The sequence below is a fragment of the Momordica charantia genome (genome assembly GCF_013281855.1).
Source record: "Momordica charantia cultivar OHB3-1 chromosome 6 unlocalized genomic scaffold, Mcharantia_2.0 BLBB01000006.1, whole genome shotgun sequence".
Classification (NCBI taxonomy): domain Eukaryota; kingdom Viridiplantae; phylum Streptophyta; class Magnoliopsida; order Cucurbitales; family Cucurbitaceae; genus Momordica; species Momordica charantia.
The window spans coordinates 27018966-27043706 of NW_028275164.1; the positions used below are offsets into that span (position 1 = coordinate 27018966).

Consider the following 24741-nt stretch of genomic DNA (forward strand, 5'->3'; position numbering starts at 1 on the left):
AATCTTCGAGAATGAACATATTTACTCTAAAAGATGAGTGTATAGTGAGTACTTGGATTTTTTTTGTTACTATTGTTATTTTTCTAATTAGTGTGTTTTTTATTTGGAATGTTTCTTTTTTTAGCAATTTTATTTAGTTTAGGATTTGGACTTTTTTTTTGTTACCAATGTTTTTTATTGTTTAGTGTATTTTTTTAGCAATTTTATTTAGAATATTTGTTTAAAATATAGATAATTACAAGCTCATGTTCTTATTGTTGAAAAAAAAAACAATCATAGAAGTCAGTATATAAAAAAATGTTCAATTAATAAATTAATTATAAACAATAATTTGTATAGAATCGTAAAAGGTGGAATATAAAACTTTTGGTCATTTTATTTTCTAATAATATAATTTGAAGCTTTAATAGTTTTAATTATAATATAAAATTAAATCAATAAAATAATTTAGTTTTAGTTAAAAAATTCAACATATACAACAAAACGTTAGCCCTAAACAAATATTTAATAAACAAACAAAATATTAAAAAAATAAAATAAAGGACCCATATTAGGTTGAAATAATTTAAAAATAAAAATATTAAAATACCTATTTACTTTTTTATTAATATATAATTTTTTCCTTTACTTTTAATTTATTTATTTACAAAATATATCATTAACAATTAACTATAATAGTATATTTTAAAAATAATTATAAATAGTATATTTTATTATTAGTAATTAGCTGTCAATAATAATAAATATATATAAAAATTAATCTTAATTATTTTTTAAAATAATTATACTTAAAATATTTTACGTGAAATTATATAAAATTTAAATTATCTTATAATTAAAAAAATTTATACGTGCATTGCACGTTGGTACACTAGTGTTAATAAATGACCAAAAGGATAATAATTCACGGCAATGGCGATCGAATTTGGAGAGCAATTAAGTTGGATGACATTATGACCAAAGGGATAATAATTCACGGCAATGGCGATCGAATTTAGAGAGCAATTAAGTTAGATGACATTTTTCATTTTTACCCTTATTGCTATATTCAAATTTCATAAAATAATTATTTTAAAAAAATAAATATATTTTTAAACAACTCCCAACCAAATCCTAGATTGCCTTTCAAAAAAAAAAAAAAAAACTAAATCCTAGATTTTCGGTCTTAAAAATCATTCAAAATTTTGATTCTCTCTCTTTATTTTCACAATTATTCTCTACTTTGATTCTTTCTAGATTTATGTTTTTATTTTTATTTTTGCGTTTTGTACTTTTCTCATTCATTTAATTTTAAATTTTCAATCTTCGATTTGATTCGAGCTTTTTTTTAAAAAATTTGAGATCGATATTTTAAAGTTTATTTTAAAATTTTAGAGTTGCATAATTCTCTATATCTGGGCCTAACTGTTCGAAGCCTAATACCGAACAACCTTTCTCTATGGGCCTAAATTGTATGGGGCCCAAAACCGCTCCACCTCTCTCCCTCTCTCTGGTTCGGTGAATACCAGAGGAATGCCCCCGAATTGGGCGTCGAATTTCTGAGAAATTACAATGGAGAAATCGTTCACTCTCATTCAGACAATTGCAACTGCTGGAGCTTTCTCTGCGATTTCATTCTGGTGCGACTTTACTTCTCTCTTTCACCTCCTGCTACTTTGTTTGTGAATTTGTTCCCCATTTTCTTCTCTGGATTTCGTAATTCATCTTGCTCCATTTTTCTCAGGTATGGTTTCATGTTTGGAAGAGAGTCCGCTCGAAAAGACTTGGGAGATTTGATCCAAGATCTACGCCGCGGAAGTTCCAACTCCGATTCTTCTCCTGCAGCTTCTAATTCTTGACTTGGCACTGTATGTTCTGTCCTTCAAATGCACCTTCGAAAGCTATTATTTACGTGCCTTTACTGATCGGTTCGATTAGGTTTGGATAAGTTCATTATTGTTGATTAACGAACGTCAAATTTTAACTTATTGAACAAGGAGATTCTTAAATTTTGGACAGATTTATCCTTAAGAGTTAATAACATTGATATTTGAAATATTGATTTCAAGGCATTTTGAAGGCGAACATATTTCTCCATGTATTCTACTTGTATACAGAATTTATATCAAGTATGTTTTGAAGTATGCTGGTGATATCTGAGAGGTGGTGTTGCAACCTCAGGAGCATGGGTAGGTCAAGGCTTCGAGTGCTTGGAAATTAAAGGATTTTCAGCCAACAGTTTGGATAAATGACTCGTAAATTTTCCTTGGGTTTGTTGAAGATTCTGTAGAAATGCATACTTGCAAAGGCCTAAGTTCAGCCGGTGAATGTCTTCTAGAATTTTTCTGTGGTTGGATTCTTTCTGTACCCGATATTGTGTTCTTGGAGAACATTCATCATAGATGAAAGTGTCTTTTGACCATTTGGATGAATTTTCGTGGTATCTAGACAATAGAAGCTATGCCGAGGTAAGCTTTCAACATTTAGATGGTTTCTTGGCGTTTGTCAGTAGTTCCTCGATAAATCTCATTCATCTTTCATAAAGAAAAGAAATACATCTGAAAACCAATTCAAACCATGGATAGACATTCGTCTCTCTGTTGTTTTCTCAAGAACCAACAAAAAGGGAGCTAAAATATTTAGCAAATTGTAATTTGTTTATCAACATTTTGTTTTTTTCCTTGTGAACTCATTTCTCTCACTCTTTCAGTTACATTGATTGGCACGATGGTTGTGGTCTAGCAGTGATGGATCTTTAGAATAGAACCAACGCACATCAAAATTTGTTTTGTTTTCTCTGAGGCCCAAAGTGGAACTTTGTTGTTGTATGTCATATTGCCATCACTCACACTTTCCTTCAATTCTTCGTCAACTATACCCTTCTGAACAACGAGATTAGCACTTTGCCGTTTTGTATAAATTTATTACATCAAAATGATTATGAAGAACTTTACATCAAGACGATTATGAAGAACTAAATAGAAATGATGCTGAAGAAGTCGGCGATGAAATTAGGGGCCGTCGATGTGATTGGATTGAATATGTCGATGAATTGGAGAGAGGGAGAATAAGAATAATGGAGGATTTGAGGCTGTCGGAGGTTCAATTACAAAGTAGTAGCACGCGATCGTGGTGGAGAAGCCATGGGAGGATTTGAAGAAACTTACGTCTTTCAAATCAGTCGCTAGTTGGACGACGGGATCAATTCAAGCCAAGCCATAATTTGATTCTTGCAATTTCTTTTATTTGTCAGTATCTTGTTATACTCGTAGTTTGCATGGAATTATTTCGAGAAGCTCGCTCCAGATTGGACGAGGATTGCTTGTTCGCAGCCCGAATCGAGGAGAGTGATGGCGGGAAGTTGGGAAATATAGTGGGCTGCGGTTGCTGTCGGACAGGAGAGACTGGTCGCTGGCAGCAGCGACATTCTCGGTTCTGAACAAGGAACAAGTTTTTGCCTGATGGAGGGATGTCAATAGTGATTGACCAAAAAAAAAAACCTTTGCATCATTTAAAAATTAGGTAATTATTCCGAAACTATTTAGAACCATTTTCAAATGAGGTAATTATTTCGAACTATTTAGAATCATTTTCCAAGATCACTAGCAAACAATTGAGAAATAATGAACTTCCATCCATAATTTATCTATTTGTTTGTGAAACATTCAAACTAAATAAATACCTAAATTAATTGAACTATTTTTACATTTGACTTACCTATTTATTCTTACTATCATAACAATTACCATATTCTCAATATCCTTTTTAATACGGACTAAGTTTTGTCCTCACGATAATATATTATTTTTTTAAAAAAGTCTTATTGTGCTATCTATTTGTTATAAAAAATTTAATACTATGTTTTAACGGTGATGATGACAAAATTAATTTTTACCAAAAAATTTCTAAGATTTGAAAAATAACTCTCAATAACATTTAACTCGGTATATTTTATTATTTTTCTCTAATTTCTTTCTTTTTTTTTTAACAAAGGAAATTTATTAAAGAGAAGCTACGTTAGAATAATGACATCTGCTGACACCACTAGGAAACCAAGTGTAAAGCAACGATCCCACAAACCAGACAAGCTGGAGTAACAAACTTATTTTTTTCTGATGAACACCATGCATTGAATTCCTAATGTGATATATTTCCATGGGTTTATTTATTTCTACAGGGCCGAGTGGGATTTATTAAAACACTTTTACCGACTTTAAATAAATTCTCTCTTTTTTATTGCTTTTTAGTTCACAAATAATTCTGATATTTTATAAAACAAACCAGTGGACATACATTACTTTGCAGAATAAAAGCAAAAAAGCAAGCAAAAATTATATCCTTGTTGTAGGTTAGTTCATAAATAAAAATGACATTTCAAATACAAACTAGTTGAAATAAATTATGTTTTAAAGAATACGAGAAAAACTAAATGCAGCACACCTAAATTGCCTTTTCTATTTTGGGCATGGATTAAGAAACAATAACAAAAAAAGATTGAGAAAAGGACAAAAAAACCAAACAGCAAACCTTCTTTGATAATCATTTTCCTTTTTAATTTTATGTCTTTAAAAATTAAACTTAGAAACATTATTGTGTTCTTTTATTCTGTTATATAGTTTTATGAATATTTCAAAAATTTAGGACAAATTTGGGAAACATAAAAGAGATAAAAAAAGATAATTTTCAAAAATTTATTTTTTTAAGAGAGGTGAAAAACTTTCCAATCAAATTATCCAAAAATAAGGATAATTTTTAAAAACAGAAAACTTCAAATGAAATTGTCATGAAATCATCGAATACATCAGACAACACCTTAATAAACAAAATGCAAAAATAGTTATAAACAAATCAATAACAATCATATAACCAACTCTCGAGAATTTCACTGTAAAACAGCTATACTTCTGGAATAACCCCCACCCTCTTTCCTGTTTTATTCTCTTCGCTAATAGATTCTTAGCATCTAGCTAGTATAAATTTTTTTCCCCAGGGTATAAATTTGAAGATAAAATTGTATATTTGCAAGGGTCTTTGATAAACTTACCAGCCGAATTTGGCACATTGTTTTCGATGATCTTGCAGTTTGCACTATATGCACCAAAATAATCTTCTGCCAAAAAGACGTAGGTGTTCCGTGTTCGTATTTGATCTCGTGTGTTGACCAGTAAAGGAAGTTTCGTAGAAGATATACAAATTGGAGATGCAACTTTGAGAAAGGGCTCTCCTTGTGAACCAAATTGAGAAGTATTGGTATTGTAGGATTGGCTGCCAACATCAGGGATCTCTTGATGACTGCAACAGACCTTGGGGATTATCCAGAACTCTCATAGGCTTCCAGTCGGATTCTTCCTTGCTTTGTCTGAGAGCGACGAAGTGGAGCGCATCGCTTTGCATTTGGTAGATATGACATGCCCAAGGGTACGCGTCTGGTGCCGACCAAATCTTCTGCTCCTCAAATACTGTCTCCTCTGCAAGTGATTCAGCCACACAATACACTAAGTTGGGCTCTGGCTCAGCAAAATTGGCGACCGCAATGCATCCCGGAGAGACAAAGCCTTCTGGAGCCCTTGGATGCCATATTGATAGAGGAGTTATGTAGTCATCCTGGCAGTTCCTCCATACCTGCAGAAGTTTTTAAGTCATATATCAAAGTATCCAGGTGGAATTTTCGCAAATTTTGTTGTGATGGAAGAAATAGCTTTTATTTTTCTAGTCTATTGTGGGTTCGTCAAGAAGAATGCTTGGTATAAGTGAGAGAAGATGAATGGAATGTTAAGTGCAAATATTTTACCTGGTTGGGCATTTTTCAACTATAAAAATCTATTATTCCTAGTAACAACTGTTAGAACTTCACAAACAGGGAAGTCTTCTTGAAAAAAATACAATTGTGATAGACCCCAGATTATAAAGAAATATGCTAAGACCCTGATTATAAAAAATATGTCAGGAAGAAGGGCAATAGGGGAAGAGAGAATATTCTTGCAGGCCCAAGTTAGTTAGAGGGCATTTTGGGAGTGAAATGAGTTTGTTTAGTCTGTGCTAGGGTGGAGTATCTTTTTGGTAGGTTATTTCCTTGTTAAGGATTTGTGGAGAGGCTAGGGAGCTCTCGAATCTCCCTCTACGTGTAAATTTCCCTCTAATCCAAAAATAATAGAATCATACTCTATCAAGTTGATGATCAAAGTTGTAACTCATTTTGAAGATGAAAATAAAAATAACCCTTGAAAGTATGTAGCAAAATGCAACCAAAGCATCTATTTTTTTTTTAACAAGAAACAAACTTTTCATTGATAATATGAATAGGAATAAAAAAATTCAAGCATACAAGCTCCCAAAGGAAGTGAAAAAAGAAAAAGAAAAAACAAACAGAACATAGAAATCAAAAACCCATAAAAAAGATAAAATATGAAGTCCAAGAACAGATGCTGAATACTGATATCGATAAAGCTCGCCAATTTAAAGTGACAGATTGCTGAGGAGGAAACCAAAACCATTACTTAACACAAGCTGATTGTCAGAAGAAAAAAAACTGAAACCTCCGACACAAAAGCGAAAACATCTCAACCTCAAAACTACTGCGAAGCACTAAGAAACACGGACACTTATTTTTGGGCGAAGTATCTGTGTCGGACACGTGTCCGACACGGATACGCCCGGACACGTGCCGGACACGTGTCAGACACGCCAAAATGCGTGTCTGATTTTTTTTTTTTTTTTTAAATCAGACACGGCTGGGATACGGCTGGGACACGGCCTGGACACGACCTTGGAGGTTTTCTGGGACCCAAATAAAAAGGCCCAATGCCCATGAGTAATTTAAAAAAAAACAAATAAAGAATAAAAACCTAATACCCACCCACCACCACCCCTCCCCCACGAAGCCGACGCCGCTGCACGCGTTCTTTGCCGCCGACGCTGACACCGCCGCCGCCCGCCCTTATGCCGCCACCGACGCCCCTGCCTCTGTTTTTTTTTTTTCCTTAGGTAAACTCCTCCGTCTCTGTTTCCTGCCTTTGTTTTTCATTTTTCTTAGTTAAAATCTAATAAAAACAATCCTCTTTTACATCCCTTCTTTGTTTTGTCACTATATTGGTCTTTTGGAACTTTCTTTTTTAACTTTTGTTGAAAGATGTAATTGACTTCATGTTTATGCATTTCATTGTATTTAGCATTTTTTGTGTTAAATTTACATATATCCTAAAAAATATTAAAAAAAATAAACGTATCCCCAACGTGTCCGTGTCCTAATTTTTTAGGAATTGACGTATCGCCGTGTCTTATCGTGTCCGTGTCCGTGTCCCGTATCCGTGTCCGTGCTTCTTAGGCGAAGCAGAACCAACCAAAAACCTGATGTCCATAATTAAAGCCTACCTATTCAGTGATTCGAACTAGGGTAACGCCAACATCTTCAATTATTATTGTTATAAGCAGAGTTAAATAATAGCACGTCCTTTAGTTGCAAGTCAAATTATATTGTTAAAACATCCCTCCAATTACACGGCTTCATAAGTAGTGCATGCTAATTGAGTAAATTTTTTCTTACCAAATCGTAACCCACGGGCGGTGCAAACATTCCATCTATATGACGGTAAATAGCAGCAACATTTGGAGGATGACTACCAAGATGAGCTATATCCCCAATGGAGACGTACCTGAAATAAATACATCTTCATTGCATCAAAATGTAAAACCAAGGCTTTTGTCAGCATGTTCATCCATATTTTTAGGTACATTTTCAGGGAGAATGAAATTCAAGTACACCCTAGCAAGGTGGAACGCATAGACGCTTTGCTTCTCCACCTATTAATTATCATAAGAAAGGATAACTTCAATGGGAGAGACAATAGGAGAACATCTACAAGGTATTCAAGAAAATAATTTCTTCTGCACCAGTTCTAGCTCTAGCTAATTTGTTCTGGTTTCTGAAGATGTGTAGATGCATCAAGCTCGCAGATTCGTGCTTTAATTCGAGATTTATGTCAATAGGAACATTATTTGTTTACCATGAATTCATGATATCATAATTCATTACGGTAAAACCTCAGGAAACCATACTTCGAATCCATTATTGTTGGATTGCTTACATTCTCTTATATAATAAAGCACTGATTAAACCTACAGAAATAACAGCTGGAACAGTAGTAGAAGAGCTCATTTGACATCGGTACTGCGTGTATAGATAGTCTCTTTTGATCCCATTAAACAACCATACTAATCTGACGAATATTTTAAAAATATTTGGGAAGGTGAAAATGACTCGGGATTGTCAAAAGATATTTTCACAAGGGATGGTTACTTGTTTAATAAGGGCTACAATTTTGATCATAAAAAACTTCTGAAAATGCTTCAAGAAAGCTATTATTGGTCACACAGATGCACGTTTTATACATTTTATTTGGCATTGCCCAAATTTTCAGGTTTCTGAAGGCCAAGTTCTAATACAGCACTTTACTGACCACTTCAGACTCCAAATGCTACGTAAGAAGAATGACTCTGGACTTTGTATTTCGTTTGCTTTGCTTGAGGATGGTGTTGTCTTTATCTATATTTTTCGTTCAATAATATGGGTTGTGGGTTTCCTTCCTAATTTCCAACAGTTGTAACTTGTTAAGTGGGAGTCAGCATCAGTACATTTCCTTCCTTCCTCTATATACATTTTATTTTGACTTTTTGTCCTCCGCTTATGAAGACAAAAAATATGGAATTTCTTTCCATTTCTGATAACGCTGAACAAGTTCCCAGATCAGAAAGATTGATCGAGGATTTCTTATGAGGGTGACGGTAGTTGTCATCATCTTGTTAAGTGGGAGTCAACTTCTTGCATGAGTGAGGAAGGCAGGTTTGTAGGTGGTAATTTAACTCTAAAAAATACGGTTCTTTTGACAGAATGGTTGTAACATTTCGTTCAGAGCCTCTAGTGCAGTCTCTTAGGTTCTTCGGCTTGAGCATGATAGGCGCACCTTCACCAGCGAAGAGATATTTCTTGATCAGCTTTGGAATAGTGTTTTCCGTCTTACCATCTTATGGCCTTCAGTCCTTAAAGCTAAGGTTTTTTTGTTTTTTAATTTCACTTTTCTACTGGACCAATTGGAGAGCTTTCATGTACTCCCTGTGCTATTCAATTCTTCTAATGAAGAGTGTATCGTGTCTTATTGATTTATTAATTTGATTTAATTTAGTTTATTATTAATTTATTTTCTTTTTCTATGGGAGCCCACAGTGCTTTACCCACAAGGTTATGGCTAGTAAATATAGGTTCAGACCAATCGTTGGACACAAATGAGGCTGTTGATGGATTTTTCAGGAACTTCTGAAAATTTATTTTTTTGGCATTTGCCTGGTTTTTAAAGTTATAAGTACTTCATTTGGGACCATAATTAGATTTGGTTTAGAGAAGATCATCGTGATTTGTTCTGTCCTAGTTTCTTCAAGCCTTCTTTGGTCAAAATTTCAACATTTCATATTTAATTTACCTCTTCCACTGTCTACTTTGGTAGAGACAACTAAGAAATAATGATAAACTATTACCTGAGGTAGTTTTTTTTTATATGAAAGCGCAAATGAAAAGAAGATACAAAACAAGGGTCAATGAAAAGAAGAAACAAAACAAGGGCATAAAAAACAAAAGAAACAACTCTCGAGGATGCTTACTAAAGAAAATGACTCCAATCCAAAAGAATAACACCTAGCTGGTAATTACAAAAGGCCTTAGAGACCGAATCCCACAAAGAAGTATTAAACCTAATAAGATCCCAAACAAACTCCACAAATCTTTCCGCCCTAAAAATTCTGTTGTTCCTCTCCAGCCAAATACCTCACAAAGTGGTAAAAAAAGCAAGTCTGCCACAAAGGACGACTCTTATCCCGAAACGGAGGTGATAACCACACTTCCTCCGACATCTAAAGATTCTGTTGTTCCTCTCTAGCCAAATATCCCACAAAGTGGTAAAAAAAGCAGGTCTGCCACAAAGGACGACTCCTATCTCGAAACGGAGGTGATAACCACACTCCCTCCAATATCGCCATACAATCCCTACTACGGGCCAAACAAAACACCTAAAGAATCGAAGCCATAAGTTGCTGCATAAACTGACCAGACCAAAACAAGTGATCAAGGTCCTCTGAGGCGCCTCTGCAGAGTGTCACGGCCGTACATTTTTCAACCGCGCGCGCCATGATCTAAGCTCGACCATGGCCAGCCTTACGAGGAACTCTAGCCCCAATCTACTTTTCGCGCCCTTTGTGGCTTCGTCGGACCTTAGACGAGGTTCTTTCTCCTTCGACTCAGCTTCATTTCGCTTTTCCAACCATCTTGGTTCTCGACCACTCGACCGTCCCGCTCCTACAATGAGCCAGGACCTTACCGGGATGAGTTCTGACCTATAACGGGGTCAGAACGAGCTTAAAACGCCAACCGGGTACAACCGGGAGATTCCTGCCGCTTAACTATGTCAAAACTAGCTTATCGGACCCATCAGACGCCTCTAGGACCATTCCTGCTGAGAAACTAGTCAATAACGGACTAAACGGCCTTACCGGGTACTGCCGGGATGAGTCTTGCCGCTTACCGGGCCAAGACTAGCTTTTTCTCACTTACCGGGTGCCCACTGGTACTATAGGATGCCACCCCGAGCATCGAGATGTCATCGGGCTTCGCTGAACTCTTGGGCACGCATACCGAGAACCGACCCATGGACTTGTACTTATGATCGGGACCTTTCAGACATCCATCCATCCGGACATAACCGTGGCATGTCGACTCCCGCGGCTGTGCCTTGTCGTTCGAGCATACCGTACCGCATAACGGCCCCTATGTGCAGCCTCCAGCCCATGGGACGAGGCGCAACGCCGGCACACCCGTGCCGTCCGACACTGTCCTTAGATTCCCATTCTCGAAGGAAGACGCCCAAGACCTTGGTCTTGCAACGCTCGCCCACGCCATGACACACGCATGTGCCATGGGGTAGCTCACTTAGGCCACAGGGCCCGTGCCTCCCCCTAAGGTACATTCTAAGGCATTCTTGGTCTGGCAGGCATGTACGTGCAAAGTGGCGAGGAGTCACTTGCCAACGTAGAGAGCACGTCTGAACTCCGATTGACACGAAACTTGGCGTGCTTGCATATCTCACTTATATGCATCTAACTCTAAAGCCGCTCGTCCAAACTCTCGACGGAACCCTTACTTCTAGGGTCATGGCCCGGGGTCCCAATTGGCCCCCGCTGAGCTTGTCACCGACATCACTGACATCGCCTTCCCCTTGCATTCTGCATATGCCCTCTCTAGGCATTCTTGAGTACATCCATGGGGTGTGATAGGTGATGCACCATCCTCCTTGGTCGCATCACAACACTTCTCTCTCAGCCCTCAACATGGCCCGACGGGCGACATATGCATGTCGCCACCACTTGTCCGCTATGTGGGCGTCACAACCTACTCTCTACTAGTATGGTTGTGACACAGAGCACACACCACTGTGGGCTAGACATAAGGAAGATTGCCTCTAAATATGATCTAAGGTATTGATTTTCCCAAGTAAAACCTGCCACCTAAAGAACTTGATCTTTTTTGGGACTTTAATCTTCCAAAGAGAGGTAAACAAAGGGGCCGACGAAGGAGTAGTAGGGGAGCTTAGAATATGGAAATAGAAATGGCAGGAAAAACCTCTAAAAGGGCTGGGGGACCACACTCGCACATCCTCCCCCAGAATGGAATGACAACTCAAACAACAGACCAGTCAGACCTCTAAAGTCTCACGATCCGTCAAAGAAGACTTAGCCCCAAAGAAACAGAAGGCACACCCGCCTCGGCTCTATAATCACGACCATCAAATGTAACCTCTTCTCAAAAAGATGGTAGAGCCGAGGGAACAACAGACAAGAGTTTATCTCAAAACCCAAGTATCCTCCCAAAAGTAGGTAATTAAATCTTTAGTTTCAGTTAATCAAACCAGTGGTTTGACCATTGTTTAGCCTGAAATATGAGAACAAGTACCTTCCCTTGCTCTCTTCACACCCCACCAACCTACCGGAAGGCAACAAAATGAAAAAAAAATAAAGGAAAATTTAAAAAAATTGCAAGAGTTATAACCAAAAGTCTAAACGGCTGGCATAATGCTGCACATGAATAGTATAGGAAAGGAAAGATTTTCTTTAAGGATATGGGCATTTACCCATCCGGACATATTGGTCTCCATATGGTACATATCCCTCCTGTCTCCACTGCCTGAAACATAAATTTCAAATACACCAAGGTTATTTATCTCATCGACTATGAGATACACACAGATGAAAAAAACTTTAAATTAGTTGAAAAAGATGAAAGAGCCAAAAGCACCTGCTTTTTGCACAATATGCAACGACCTTTTAACTCAAGCTCACTGCTCCAAACCTTCGCAAAGTTTATACTGTGTTTGACAAATCTTCCCTCATCATTTGAAGAACTGGATGACAAAAGCTCCCTTGACTTAATAATGGATTTGTTTAAAGTATTTGCATCTTTCCCATCAGCTTCACTCCAGGCGAAATAAACATGTCTCTGGCTTGATGGAACCTAAAGCGTTGAGAAAGAATTTAGACAGAAAGTCCAAAGTTCACAATAAGGAAGTGAATATGACCGATGATGCTGACCTTCAGAACTAGGCTTTTCATGTCAGATTGGTACTCTTTCGACAATTTACGTACCACTGAACAAATCCTAACAGCTTGAGGTTCTCTACCCGCAATTTCTTCAACGTGACACTTTATAACACGTACAAAATTTTCGGCCCTCTTGAAACTTTTTAAATGGATGATTAAGTGCGAAGGCTGGGTCTGAGCCACTTTTGCCAACTCCAGTGCCATGAGCTCCTCCCATGGAACATCCCACAGAATCTTGGAAGGTTTCTTATCCATTTTTTCTGGATCTGGGCACTAAATGGTAAAATAGGAGAGTAAAATATCCAAATAGAGAGGAATCCATTACAACCAATAAATGCAACAGAACAAAAATAACATTGGCAAACCTGCAGAAGCATGACTCTTTTGTTGGTCACCAAAACAATTCTCTGGTAAGGTACAATAAAGTGTTCTTCATAATAATCAGAAAATGCAAATTTTGAAGGCTCCTTGAAGATTTCAGTACAACCAAAATGTGTACTACCTTCTGCGAGATGAAGAACCATCTAAGCCACAGAAACAAAAAGAAAAAGACAATCACAATTAAAAGAGGGCTTGAAATAAGGTTGATAAATACAATTTACACTCTTCATCATTAACCTTCCAAGGTTGTGCTTTCCCATTTCGCTTGATAAAAACAATACACTAAAAGGATGAAAAATAACTAAGTTCTTTGGAATCAGAGAGATCATCATGAATTGTGCACCCAAAACTAATGAAGCATTAACACCTCTTGCTTTAGGCTGTGCTTCTTTTAACACATTAGCCTTTGGGTTCTAACATTAAGCTAGGAGTTTAGAAACTACTTGTCCTAAACTTAGGATGGGCTTGACTTAGGTTTGGCCCCACCTAACCTGTCCCAAGCAGCTGGAGTCCAAACAATGTACCAACTACCAAATTGTTTACGGTACATGTAGAATATAGTCTACATTCTTAGGGAAGAAGTTTGGGAGTTTACACAACGTATCCTAGCACAAGTCTGTCAGTGCAAAACCAATACAATGACATTGAACTAGGTGGCAAAGGGAAAATTCCTTCATAGTACCAAGATAATGATTTTATTTGGAGATCTTATTGTTTCAGTGAAAAACATACCAAGTGTAAGAAATAAGGTTATATTTCTTGACTGCCAAATTCATATCAGATTCAGGAATATACATATACAGGTTACAGAAAGCCAGATTCATTCTCATAAATTATGTGATTGTTTCTAAAAGAAATAGATGGTTGAGGATTGGAACATCTATTTCTTTTAAGTAAAATAGTATCTGTTTTTTCAACTTGAAAAAAAAAAGTGGAATTTGGAAACATGTGAGCAGTTCAATCCTACTTAATAATATCTGAAGTTATTGTTTACAATAAAATATAAAAATTAATTAATTACACTGCTTGATTATGACATTTGAGTAAAGTGAGGAGAAAGAACAAAATGTAAGTCGTAAGAACAATCAGCATTATTCACATATAGCTAGGCAAATATATATATACCTGTCCCACAGCTTCTCTCTCACAGTACTCTCTCAGAATACCGTCAGCATGGATAGCCCGAGGGTTTCTGACTCTTTGGAGAGAGGCCTTCTTGTTAAAAACCTCTAAACACTTGGAACAGCTTGCACCAATTCCATCAACAGTCAGTGAGAAAAAATCTAATGCACCACTAACTGGCTGTACAATAAATCCAAGAAAAGCACGTCCTAGTCCATGAGCCAGACCGAGTAAACCATTCTGTCTAGCACTTTCCACAGGTTTTGTAACCACGCCTGACACCCCAAAAGCAACACCCTGAGCAAGAGCTTCTGTGCCTTGGATAATTCCGTCACGTACACCGGTGATTCTCCGTGACCATACCTGCTCCATTCACAAGTCAATCTTAGAATGAAGACCTACTAATTGCATGTTACGGAAATAAGATACCTGCTTTGACCGCAATTGCAAGAACTGGCCATCAGTTGAAAGTTCAGCGAACCCTTTGCTAAGTGAAGCCAATGTTGAGCTTGTCATGCCAAGCACATCTAATGAAAATATTAGGTGTAAAGGATTGTGAATAAAATCCCTCCAGATACGGTTTCCAACGGCAGGAAGAATAGAACTTTTACGCATGTACCTATCCCTGTGCATCACTCTTCTTAGATGCACCTGAAATGACATGAAGCAGTACGTTTCAATCATAGGATATCTTGAAACTTACGCTCCACAAGTAGACTAGTGAATGAAGAAAAATGTAGGAAAAGAGTAAATTACTTTATAGAGTTTTCTCAGATTACAGGCATTTACAGGCATATTTTAAGTTGTAACACAAATCTGGAATAGTTATTAATCAGCAAATTCTTTTACAACGAAACAAATGAAGAGAGCACACAAACTACACATTAACTATTTACTCTTGTTTCATTACAATTTTTAAATTTCACTGAAAGGAAGATAATAATGTTATTCTGGCAATGAGTTGCTTTTATTTTTTATTATTTTTTTTAACAAGAAACATATATGAAAAGGAGAAAAAGTTCAAGAATACAAACTCCCGGAGGAGTGAGGGAAAAAAAGAAAAAACAAAACAAAATCTCTGCATTATCTTCGAACTGGAATTGTATCATTCAGAAGCAAGATGGAAAAAACTGGAAACCCCGTGATATGATTCCACCTTAGAATGACGTGCACTGTAGGTTTAGCAAGCCTAGAACTCCGTGAAAACATTAACTTAACCTATGACTTCCCAATTCTAACATAAAACTATGAAAACATTAACTTAACCTGTATCTTGAATGCATTCCCTACAGCTGACAATATGGGGCTCCATATGCCTAGAACTCCGTGGGGCCTTTGAGCTGGTGCCGTTTCCAGAACCACTTTCAGCTTTACTTCAGAAATATCTATTAGACTAAAAAAAGTAAACAGCCTTATTAGAATCCTGATTTCTGAACTTAATAGAAACAATAAGAGTGCTTAGAGACTACAAATAGGAACAAGTTACTGATATGAACTGTGATCTAAAATGGAGAATGAACAAAACATAGACTAATTAGAATTTCTGTGGAAAGTAAAAATAAAAGGATATCCTAAGCATTCAAGATGCTCAATCATCTCCCACAAAATTATACTCAAAACCAGCCTATTTCTATTTATTGTCCTGGCCGATGCTTAATGCGTCACTAATAGCCCAAGTAACCAAAAAGATTTTCATACCTTTCCAAAGTGAGCTTCTTCGATATGACTGTCAAAACATACCTTGTGCTTTGTAAAATTACCAATCAACCAAAAAATTTAAACTAATGAGTTACAGTAAATTTAATTTTTTTATAGATACCTTAACACTTTCCCTCACTTGTATAGGCTTGAAAATTTGTACAAAGTCCAACAAGTGGTAATCTATTAAATGGGAGGAAATGACAGGAGTTTGAACACATGAGCTCTTGTTCTAATAGCATGTAAATCACCAATCAAATCAAAAGCTTAAGTTGATGGGGTTACGGTAAATTTAATCTTTTTATAGATACCTAATATGCTAGTAAAGCAATGTTATCTATAGGCATTACCTTCTTGCCAGTTGTGTAGCTTCTAGTTTGTCCTCAGCATCAGTATTTTTGACAAAAGTAAATTAGTAGCCAACAAGTGGCGGTTCCCAGTTGCATTCAAACACCAGAAAGATCTGATTGGTAAGGCAACAAATTTGACCAAACTCCAAATTGGTGTATCCCATTGTTCATATGGTAGATAAGAAGAGGAGTAATCTCCATAGGCTTAAACATACTTTCTCATCAGACGGAGCTATTATATCCTTGTGCCACTTAGACATACTCAATTGTTGTTCACATAGGCACCCTTCAGAAAGATACTATATAGAGTGCTCCTAACCTGAGACCTTTGTTGAATGATTCCATTCTTTATAATGTCTATTGTATCAGAATTGTAAACTTCAACCCTAAAACTGATGCTAACTAATTCGAAGCCAGCCAAACGTTTTTGAAATCTCTATTCCCACTTCCTTTTTTTTTTATTAGATACAGAAACCATTCATTAAACGGAACAAAACAAAAAACAGCCTAAGGACAAAGGACAAGGAGTCCCTCTCCAAAAAACTAAAAGAGGAAAGCTCTCCAATCTTGAACTATCTGAGAGGCTGTAATTACAAAAGAATTTTTTGTTCCTATAGCACCACCAAGAGACTGAAATATGCACACTATCAAAAAAAGAATCAAAAGAATTCGCCTTGTTCCCGAAGGACCGGCTGTTCCTTTCTAGCCACCGCTGCCAAACCAAGGATCTAACAGCACAACCCCATAATTCCTTTCTAATGCTCTTAAAACACCATCCTTGAAAACACTCTTCAAGCCATTCGTCTATTCCCACTTCCTAGCATCAATTTCATGCGAATTAGCATCAAATCTTCTTAAACTCAAAGTACATTAGGACAATAGCTTGTAAACTCACCCTCAATGCACCAGAGCTAAGGAATTTGAAATCACTAGCAATGTAGGCAACCTCCTTCCCATCGCTCCATCAAATTGTTACCCTAAATGCTGTCAAATCCTCCTACTCAGCTATTAGAATAGGTCGCTGGTGGTTACTCTTCCCATTGCTGGTCCTCCATTTGGTAAGTTCCAGACCCAACCCAAATCAAAATATCCATGACTCAACTGGTAAGCATTATAATTCCAAAGGCGGCCCTGAGAATTTGCATAAACATTAAATCTAAGTTTCATATCCTCATTGGTGATTCTTTAAGTTTGTGTTATTCTAAAACATCTATCATTTCACGATTGAAGTAGTAGTCTTATCTTATCCATTCTTCACCACCTTCAGTCTCCCTTTCGTTAGGTCCTCTAAAAAATAGTTAGGAAGGTCAGCCATCAAGAAATTCAAAGCTTCGGTGATTTCGCCCCTAAGGAGCAGCCCCGTTGGCAATGGTTTGAGGTCTCTTGGTCATACCGGCTTAGAGGTTTCAAGTCCGAACCTATGAGCCTAATACAAAAATTCCTTCATGTTTCTCGAGCCACGTGCCTTAGTATAGGGGAGCAAAGTTACGATCCCAGTTATCAGAAAAAAAAAAAAAGCTTCGGTGATTTCACCAATGAAAAGAACAATACAGTCAACATTAGCAATGTAGAGACTACGGTTGGAGAGAATCCAATGTTAAGTATTCTCATTATTAAAGTCTATATATATAGACAAATATACAAGGTTGACCTAATCCTATAAGGAGAAGGTAAATGACAAATTAATATTAATACAAGAATATAAAATATACTAATATATACTCTAACACTCCCCCTCAAGTTGGTGCATATATGTTAATCATGCCCAACTTGTTAGACAAATAATCTATTCGTGCTCCATTCAATGCTTTAGTAAAGATATCTCCTAGCTGCTCTCCAGTCTTCACATACCCTGTAGCCACCAATCCTTGCTGTATTTTCTCACGTACATAATGACAATCAACTTCAATGTGTTTGGTTCGTTCATGAAATACTGGATTAGATGCAATATGAAGAGCTGCTTGATTATCACACCAAAGTTTCATTGGAGTGGTGATGCCAAATCCCAATTCAGTCAGAAGCTGATGTATCCATACTAATTCACACACCGACTGTGCCATAGCTCTATATTCTGATTCAGCACTCGAACGCGATACCACGTTTTGTTTCTTACTTTTCCAAGAAACTAAATTACCTCCGACAAATACACAATATCCTGAGGTTGATCTTCTATCTTCCTTAGAACCTGTCCAATCAGCATCTGAAAAACATTCAATATTAAGATGACCATGATCTTTATATAACAAATCACGTCCAGGAGCACCTTTCAAATAACATAAAATATGTTCCAATGCATCCAACGGTCAGTCGTAGGAGAATTCATAAACTGACTCATAATACTAACTGGATAAGCTATGTCTGGCCTCGTAACCGTAAGATAATTCAACTTCCCTACTAATCTCCTATACTTCTCAGGATCTTTCAACAACTCCCCTTCCTTTGTAAGTTGTAAATTAGGTATCATTGGGGTACTACGCGGCTTAGCAGCTAACTTTCCTGTTTCAGTTAACAGGTCAAGTACATATTTCCTCTGTGATAAGAGAATCCCCTTCTTGCTCCTTATTACCTCAATTCCTAAGAAATATTTTAGCACTCCCAAATCCTTCGTATGAAATTGACTATGAAGGAAAGTTTTGAGTGATAGGATGCCTGATGAATCATTACCAGTAATCACAATATCATCAACATATACAACCAGTAAGATAACACCAGACTCAGTTTGTTTATAGAAGACAGAATGATCCAACTTACTCTTCTTCATTCCAAAGTTCTCAACCACCTGACTGAATTTTCCAAACCAATTGAACAGAGCATAGTGAACCAATCCAATTGAACTGAAACAAACGAACCAGACCAGAACCGGTATAAATCAACCAAACCGAACCGTAATGTGACGAACCAGACCGAACCGAACTTGAACTGGATGAACCAAACCACTTGAAACCAAACCGGTTGAACTGGGCCGCTTGAACCGGATCAGATGTTTTCTAGAACCAGAAACCCTAAGTGCTACCCCACGACAACCAGAGGGGCAAAGGCGATTGGCGGTGATGGAAGCGCACGGCAACTAGCGGCGACGAAGGTGTGAAGAACGGCGAGACGAAACCCACGAATAGCAATTGGAAAACAGCAACGTTGGCGAATCAACAAACGGCGGTGGCTGGCAGAAGTGACCGGCCGCGGCGGCGGTGGTGGTGGTCGGCGGCGACCGGCGGTGACGACGGCGGCGGCGGTGGGCGGTGGTGGGCGGTGGTGGGCGGCGGCGGTGGGCGGTGGTGGGCGGCGGCGGTGGGCGGTGGGCGGCGGCGGTGTTGGATAGCAATGAACAAAAACCCTAAGGCACAAAACTCTAATGGGCACAAAACCCTAATGAGCGCAAAACCCTAATGGGCATCAAAACCCTAATAGGCAAGAAACCTAAAAAACCTAGAGCTCTGATACCATGTAGAGACTAAGGTTGGAGAGAATTCAATGTTAAGTATTCTCATTATTAAAGTCTATATATATAGACAAATATACAAGGTTGACCTAATCCTATAAAGGGAAGGTAAATGACAAATTAATATTAATACAAGAATATAAAATATACTAATATATACTCTAACAAGGAACATGAAATTTTTGTTTAGCAACACAGACTGTAAGGATACAACCTGAGTAAAAAAAGAAAAAAACAAACCAGAAGATCCATAAATTTTCAAAATGTTCAAGAGTTAGGTACATGATGCGACAAATTTATTCCTGTGCCATTATTATGGACGCCATTTACACGTATGCAGTGCACTAATATACAAGCAAGAAACTTGCAGTTAAATCCATAACCTTGCCATTAACACAAATGTAATTAAAATCACAAATTCACATGCCATCATCCTCTCCCAAATAAAGAATGAAAATCTTACTTAATGCGTATTTCCGGATCAACTTGGGTGATGCTAGAACTTTGGGGCAAACGACCAAGCTGAAGATTACTATAAAAGTCAACCACAGCCCAAATAACTGGTTCATGAATGGTCAGCCTCCAAGATTTCTCATTAACCTATCATGACAACCAAGGTTTTCATGAGGTCGTGAAGGTACAGTTTCTTACTTCGTCATTCCAAATATTAAAAGATCATGCATTACCCGCACGTAAATGTATGGAAAGACTTGGATTCCAACACTATTCTCATTCTGCATTGTTACTGTCATCTTGAACGCAGGGTGATTTACATCTGTGGTTTGATCAGGAGCCAACAACACTGGCATCAATGTCAGAGGGAGTTGGTTATCGAGCTGCAAATTACCCAATATAAGCTTAAACCTGAAAAGCAGAAAATTTGTCAGTCTGATTCATAAACCTCGTAATCTTAAATCTTAATTACTCTAAGCTAATCGGCCAGGAAAAAAAGGACTAGCAGGAAAAAAAAACCTTGGTGATACTGTGAGGCCCCCGGTCGTAATTACTTACTCTAGGAAGGGTAGAAAAGAGAATTCCCCCACTGACAGTCACGACCGTGGGCCTCACAGATACATGCATATAACAGACCAAGCCTACAACAACCAGTCAACCAGAAAATAAAAGCTCAGTAACAGGATAAACCCTCATAACGTTTGTTCCTGGTTTTATTTATCACAGGTAAGGAATTGTCACAGTAAAAAATTAGGTCAACTGTTCCTAGTGAAGAACTCCAAAAGATATCATCGTCAAGGGGGAAGGAAGAAAGTGCACCTATTTGTCGCTCCACCATCATATCCAGTTGAATATGAGATAAAAACTCTCTCCAGGTACATATAAGCGAGCTCTTTTGGCCTGTGGTCTATAATAGAAACCCCTACAACTCCTAACTCAACTATAAGCTCAGTAGGCGCTCCTGCTTCACTATCCTGCACTGGTCCCTGCATTTGAGACCTCCAATTTCTTGCAGCTGTTATGTATCCAATCTCGTCATGAGAGTCAGACTCCAAGTGTTGAGCGTCTCTAAGTGTAACTACTTTAATATCACCCTCTTTTGCTACATGGCAACATAATTCTGTTTCACCATCCTGTAAGGAGCATAACCCAGCACTATCATCAAGTTTCCAAACTCCTATCCTATTATCACCATTAATCTTAGTATCTAAGAAATGTAGACTATAAGGATCCTCCCAACAAAAATTTGTTGTTGATAGGGGTGGCAACAATATCCAAGCCTCTTCACCAAATCCATTCTGACGTATGCTGATTGTATTGCCAGTTCTGTTCTCAACCCTGATCAATCAAAGTTTTTGCTCAGTTAGGCACTACACTGAAACGTAAACATTGATACAAGTATGTAAACGTACCTGATCGGCCCATCTGTTGATCCAACACGAAATACAATGATAAAACGTGATCCTTCTTCATAGCCACGAATTTCCATCCTCAAAAATGTACGAGTACCATCATATCTCCGCAAGACCAAAAATATGGTATCTTCCTTTATTATTTCAAGAGGAAATGACCAACTGGTATCTTGTAAACGGACCTACAAAGCAGATAAAAGTGAACACAAAATAAAATTAACAAATGGATATGATTGCATAATATAAAAGTTTAAATCAATCAATGTAATAACATTTTCTTGGAATACTTAAAAATAGCGGAGGAATAACAGTCATGAAGAGAAATATATGAAATAGAGCTATAAGAACATTTTTTCCTTTTATTTATTTGAGTACAACTATAGGAAGTTGACTGACCTGGAGTTTATCATGTCCATCAGTTTGTTGAAATGCAAACGAAATTCTCGAATCACATGGATGAAGAACTTTTGGTTCATCTTCATTGCTTAACTTAATGAAAATAGCACGACCAAGCCGATTGGTAAAGGTCATGAACGGGCGGACACAAATCACCTGAAATCATATGGTTGTGATTTAAGAAAGTGCATAATGTATTCATTTTCAAAACTAAAATAAATTACCTTGGTAGGTACAGATTGATGGGGGCATGGTTTTGTAGATATGAAAAGCTGCATGCACTTTCCCTCATCATCATAAGCATAGAGATCTACGGACCCGTCCTGCAGACAGAATCAAATTAATGAAAATTAGTTAACCATTTTAGAAAGACAATGAGAACAAATCATGAAACTCTTACCATGTCCCCTAGAGGAGATAAATCTTTAATGGGTCCAAACTGATTCTTCCCTGTTTGATTAATTGACACAGAGAGGCCCAGCAAATTAAAGTTCAGAGCAGAAGCAATAGTGTACCCTTCGTGTATTTCTTCTTCAGTTATTTCCTCGGATATGTCAATATTACTTTTGGACTTAAATGGGAGATAAATCTTTCGTGAATGTTTTCTCCCTGATATGTCTACAAGATGGAATGTAAGAGGAGGACATCTAAAAATGGAAAACCAATATGGTGCGTATAATCTGATTATCTTCTCGAGGAATGGATGTTCCTTGTTATGATTTTGCTCAAGAATGACTTGAACGATCCTGCAGAAACCACACTCATGTTGGTATCCATGAAAATAAACTGAGAAAGCAGAAAAGGTAGGGGTAAAAATTAGAACCGTCCAGTAATTGAACTTCTTAAATTTAATGTTCTTGATGGAACTCCATGAGGGTGGGATATAAGAACTGCTTCCTGTCAAAAGAAAGGAGGATGAAAGAAAACATCGGCACAGCAAGAATCTCTAAAAAATAAACTCATTTAGCAAGATGAAAGATAACTTAATTTACATGTACAGGAAGCCATCCTCTCTGCGGGAGGAGTGACATGAACAATGGATTTCTGATATCAGCATCATAAAGCTTCACAGTTTTGCCTGGATGAAGGATTCCTCTGGAGCAGCCAATGAAATGGCCACTTTTCTGTTTTTCTAGAACGGAAAACTCTGTCACAAGTGGAAGGTAATTGGTAATAGACAATGGAGCCTTGATAACAAGATTCCAGTCCTGGATAGGGTCAGAGTGTATATCTTTGGAAATTTCCGATGCTTGTATGCCTAAACAAAACCATAATCTATGGGAACTACTAGATGAAGTTCCGCTTGTCTGAATACAGTACAACAACTCCTCAGATTCACTCAGGGTGGAAACGCATATATCAGGGCAAACATTGGGCCTATTAGCATCCTCTTGATTAGGTTTATCTACAATTGAACTCCAAGAGTACTCGTCACAACTATTAATTGTGGAAGGCCTAAAATGGAAGATATAAAGTCCAGAATGCGTCAGTGCTGATAAAGGCAGGGGAACCTTATCACCAGGCTTCAATTGTCCTATGGATATTTCCTTCTTTATATTATTCATTATCTGTTTCCTACTTCTGACCCACCTCCTTTGCCTCGCATGGTTTACAGATTTCACAGAGTTGGAAGAATCAGGCCATTTTAGACTTTTAACATCTGGAGCATAAACCCAACCATCAGCAGCAGTACTAGTCCTCTTGTCCAAATGCCAATCATCAATCCATTCCCAACCTGATGGTAGGTCAACTCTTGATGTCGCCTGCACAAGTGAACAAAGGATTAAAAGGCAGTCAAATAAAGGATATTAATTTTTTTTTCCATACAAGAGACAAACTTTTGTATAATTCATATAATTTTTTTTGTGAAGCAAAGTCGAGCCACTTAACCCTATTGGCAAAAGTTTTGAACCTAAAGATCAGAAAAACGTTAAATTCATCCTTCAATTGCAGGTTGCTAGAACAAAGAAAGGAGTATTTGAATGATAAAGAAAGTATGTTCTGAATCTTTTAAAAGAAACAAGTAGTAGGAACTAAATCAGTCAAGATTCTAATGGTCCTACTATAAAAGGCTGACCAAGCGGACAACTGATGTTCATGAACAAAGGATAGTATCAACCTCTTACGGGAATAATTGTATATCTATCCATCCTTGTTTTGACATCAGGTTTGCCACGAGCCTTGTCATTTAATTTTCCTCACATCACTTTGTATACATCTTCAATTATTCAAATAGCAAATAGTTTCACAGAGGCTCTACCTAATGGTAAGTTAGGATTCAAATAAAGCTTGGGTTGATTAACATCCACAATCGCACTTGAGGAGTGTTGAAATATGATCTTTGATGCTTTTCTTCAGCCCCACCCATTACCACCCATTACCATTGATTTTATTGCCGTTCCCTTTCTTTTCCAATGCATAGCCAGATACTCCGATGATTTATTTTATTCATCATAAATTATAATCAGCTTTCCTTCCTTATAACAAATTCTTATCTATGATCAGGCTAGGCTTATTTATTGAGGGTTTGAATAATGCTTAAAAAAGTGAATGAATGGCCATAATTTCCTTCTTTCCTTTTCTTTCTTCTCTGTTACCTTAACAACAACAATAAAATTGTCAATGATAAATAACCCCTATTGCAACTATTCAACGACCATACATAAAGTTAGAATATGGTCAAATGACAATAACCATGAAAATTCTGGGGTGGACGAGAGAATAATATACAAAAAGTAATAGATAAATTATAAGAAAAATACACTCCATCAAAGTTACCTGACCATGCCATATCAAAGAAATAAATATAAAGCACATACGTTTCCAGAAATGAATGGTACAAAATATAACTAAGTTTTATGGATAGGAATGCCAG

General features: G+C 37.2%; 2 protein-coding genes across 4 annotated transcripts in view; one reads left to right on the top strand and one right to left on the bottom strand.

Annotated features, from left to right (window-relative positions):
- The first annotated feature begins 1443 nt into the window (after positions 1-1443).
- LOC111023182 (Putative membrane lipoprotein) lies at positions 1444-2461 on the top strand. 2 transcript variants are annotated; one of them, XM_022300560.2, is made up of 3 exons: positions 1444-1619; positions 1724-1847; positions 2097-2461. In XM_022300560.2, the coding sequence occupies exons 1-2, from the start codon at positions 1552-1554 to the stop codon at positions 1836-1838; spliced, it is 183 nt and encodes a 60-aa protein (XP_022156252.1). In that variant the 5' UTR covers positions 1444-1551; the 3' UTR covers positions 1839-1847; positions 2097-2461. The 2 variants fall into 2 exon arrangements, with proteins under 2 accessions (XP_022156252.1, XP_022156260.1); XM_022300568.2 differs by having other exon boundaries at positions 1445-1619; positions 2161-2461.
- Positions 2462-4796: 2335 nt separating this feature from the next.
- The window catches only part of LOC111024248 (pleckstrin homology (PH) domain-containing protein), a 119435-nt gene continuing 99490 nt past the window's right edge, over positions 4797-24741 (bottom strand). For both annotated transcript variants that reach the window (XM_088125701.1, XM_022301904.2), the window contains exons 47-64: positions 22859-23629; positions 22690-22763; positions 22267-22612; positions 22091-22189; positions 21867-22022; positions 21471-21652; positions 20878-21396; positions 20292-20469; positions 20069-20205; positions 15385-15511; positions 14548-14769; positions 14122-14481; positions 12981-13139; positions 12607-12888; positions 12314-12529; positions 12150-12202; positions 7523-7631; positions 4797-5601 (exon numbers count right to left, since the gene is read on the bottom strand). In XM_088125701.1, the coding sequence (XP_087981827.1) occupies positions 5254-5601; positions 7523-7631; positions 12150-12202; positions 12314-12529; positions 12607-12888; positions 12981-13139; positions 14122-14481; positions 14548-14769; positions 15385-15511; positions 20069-20205; positions 20292-20469; positions 20878-21396; positions 21471-21652; positions 21867-22022; positions 22091-22189; positions 22267-22612; positions 22690-22763; positions 22859-23629 (4338 nt within the window). In that variant the 3' untranslated portion in view covers positions 4797-5253. The remainder of the gene's footprint in view (positions 5602-7522; positions 7632-12149; positions 12203-12313; positions 12530-12606; positions 12889-12980; positions 13140-14121; positions 14482-14547; positions 14770-15384; positions 15512-20068; positions 20206-20291; positions 20470-20877; positions 21397-21470; positions 21653-21866; positions 22023-22090; positions 22190-22266; positions 22613-22689; positions 22764-22858; positions 23630-24741) is intronic.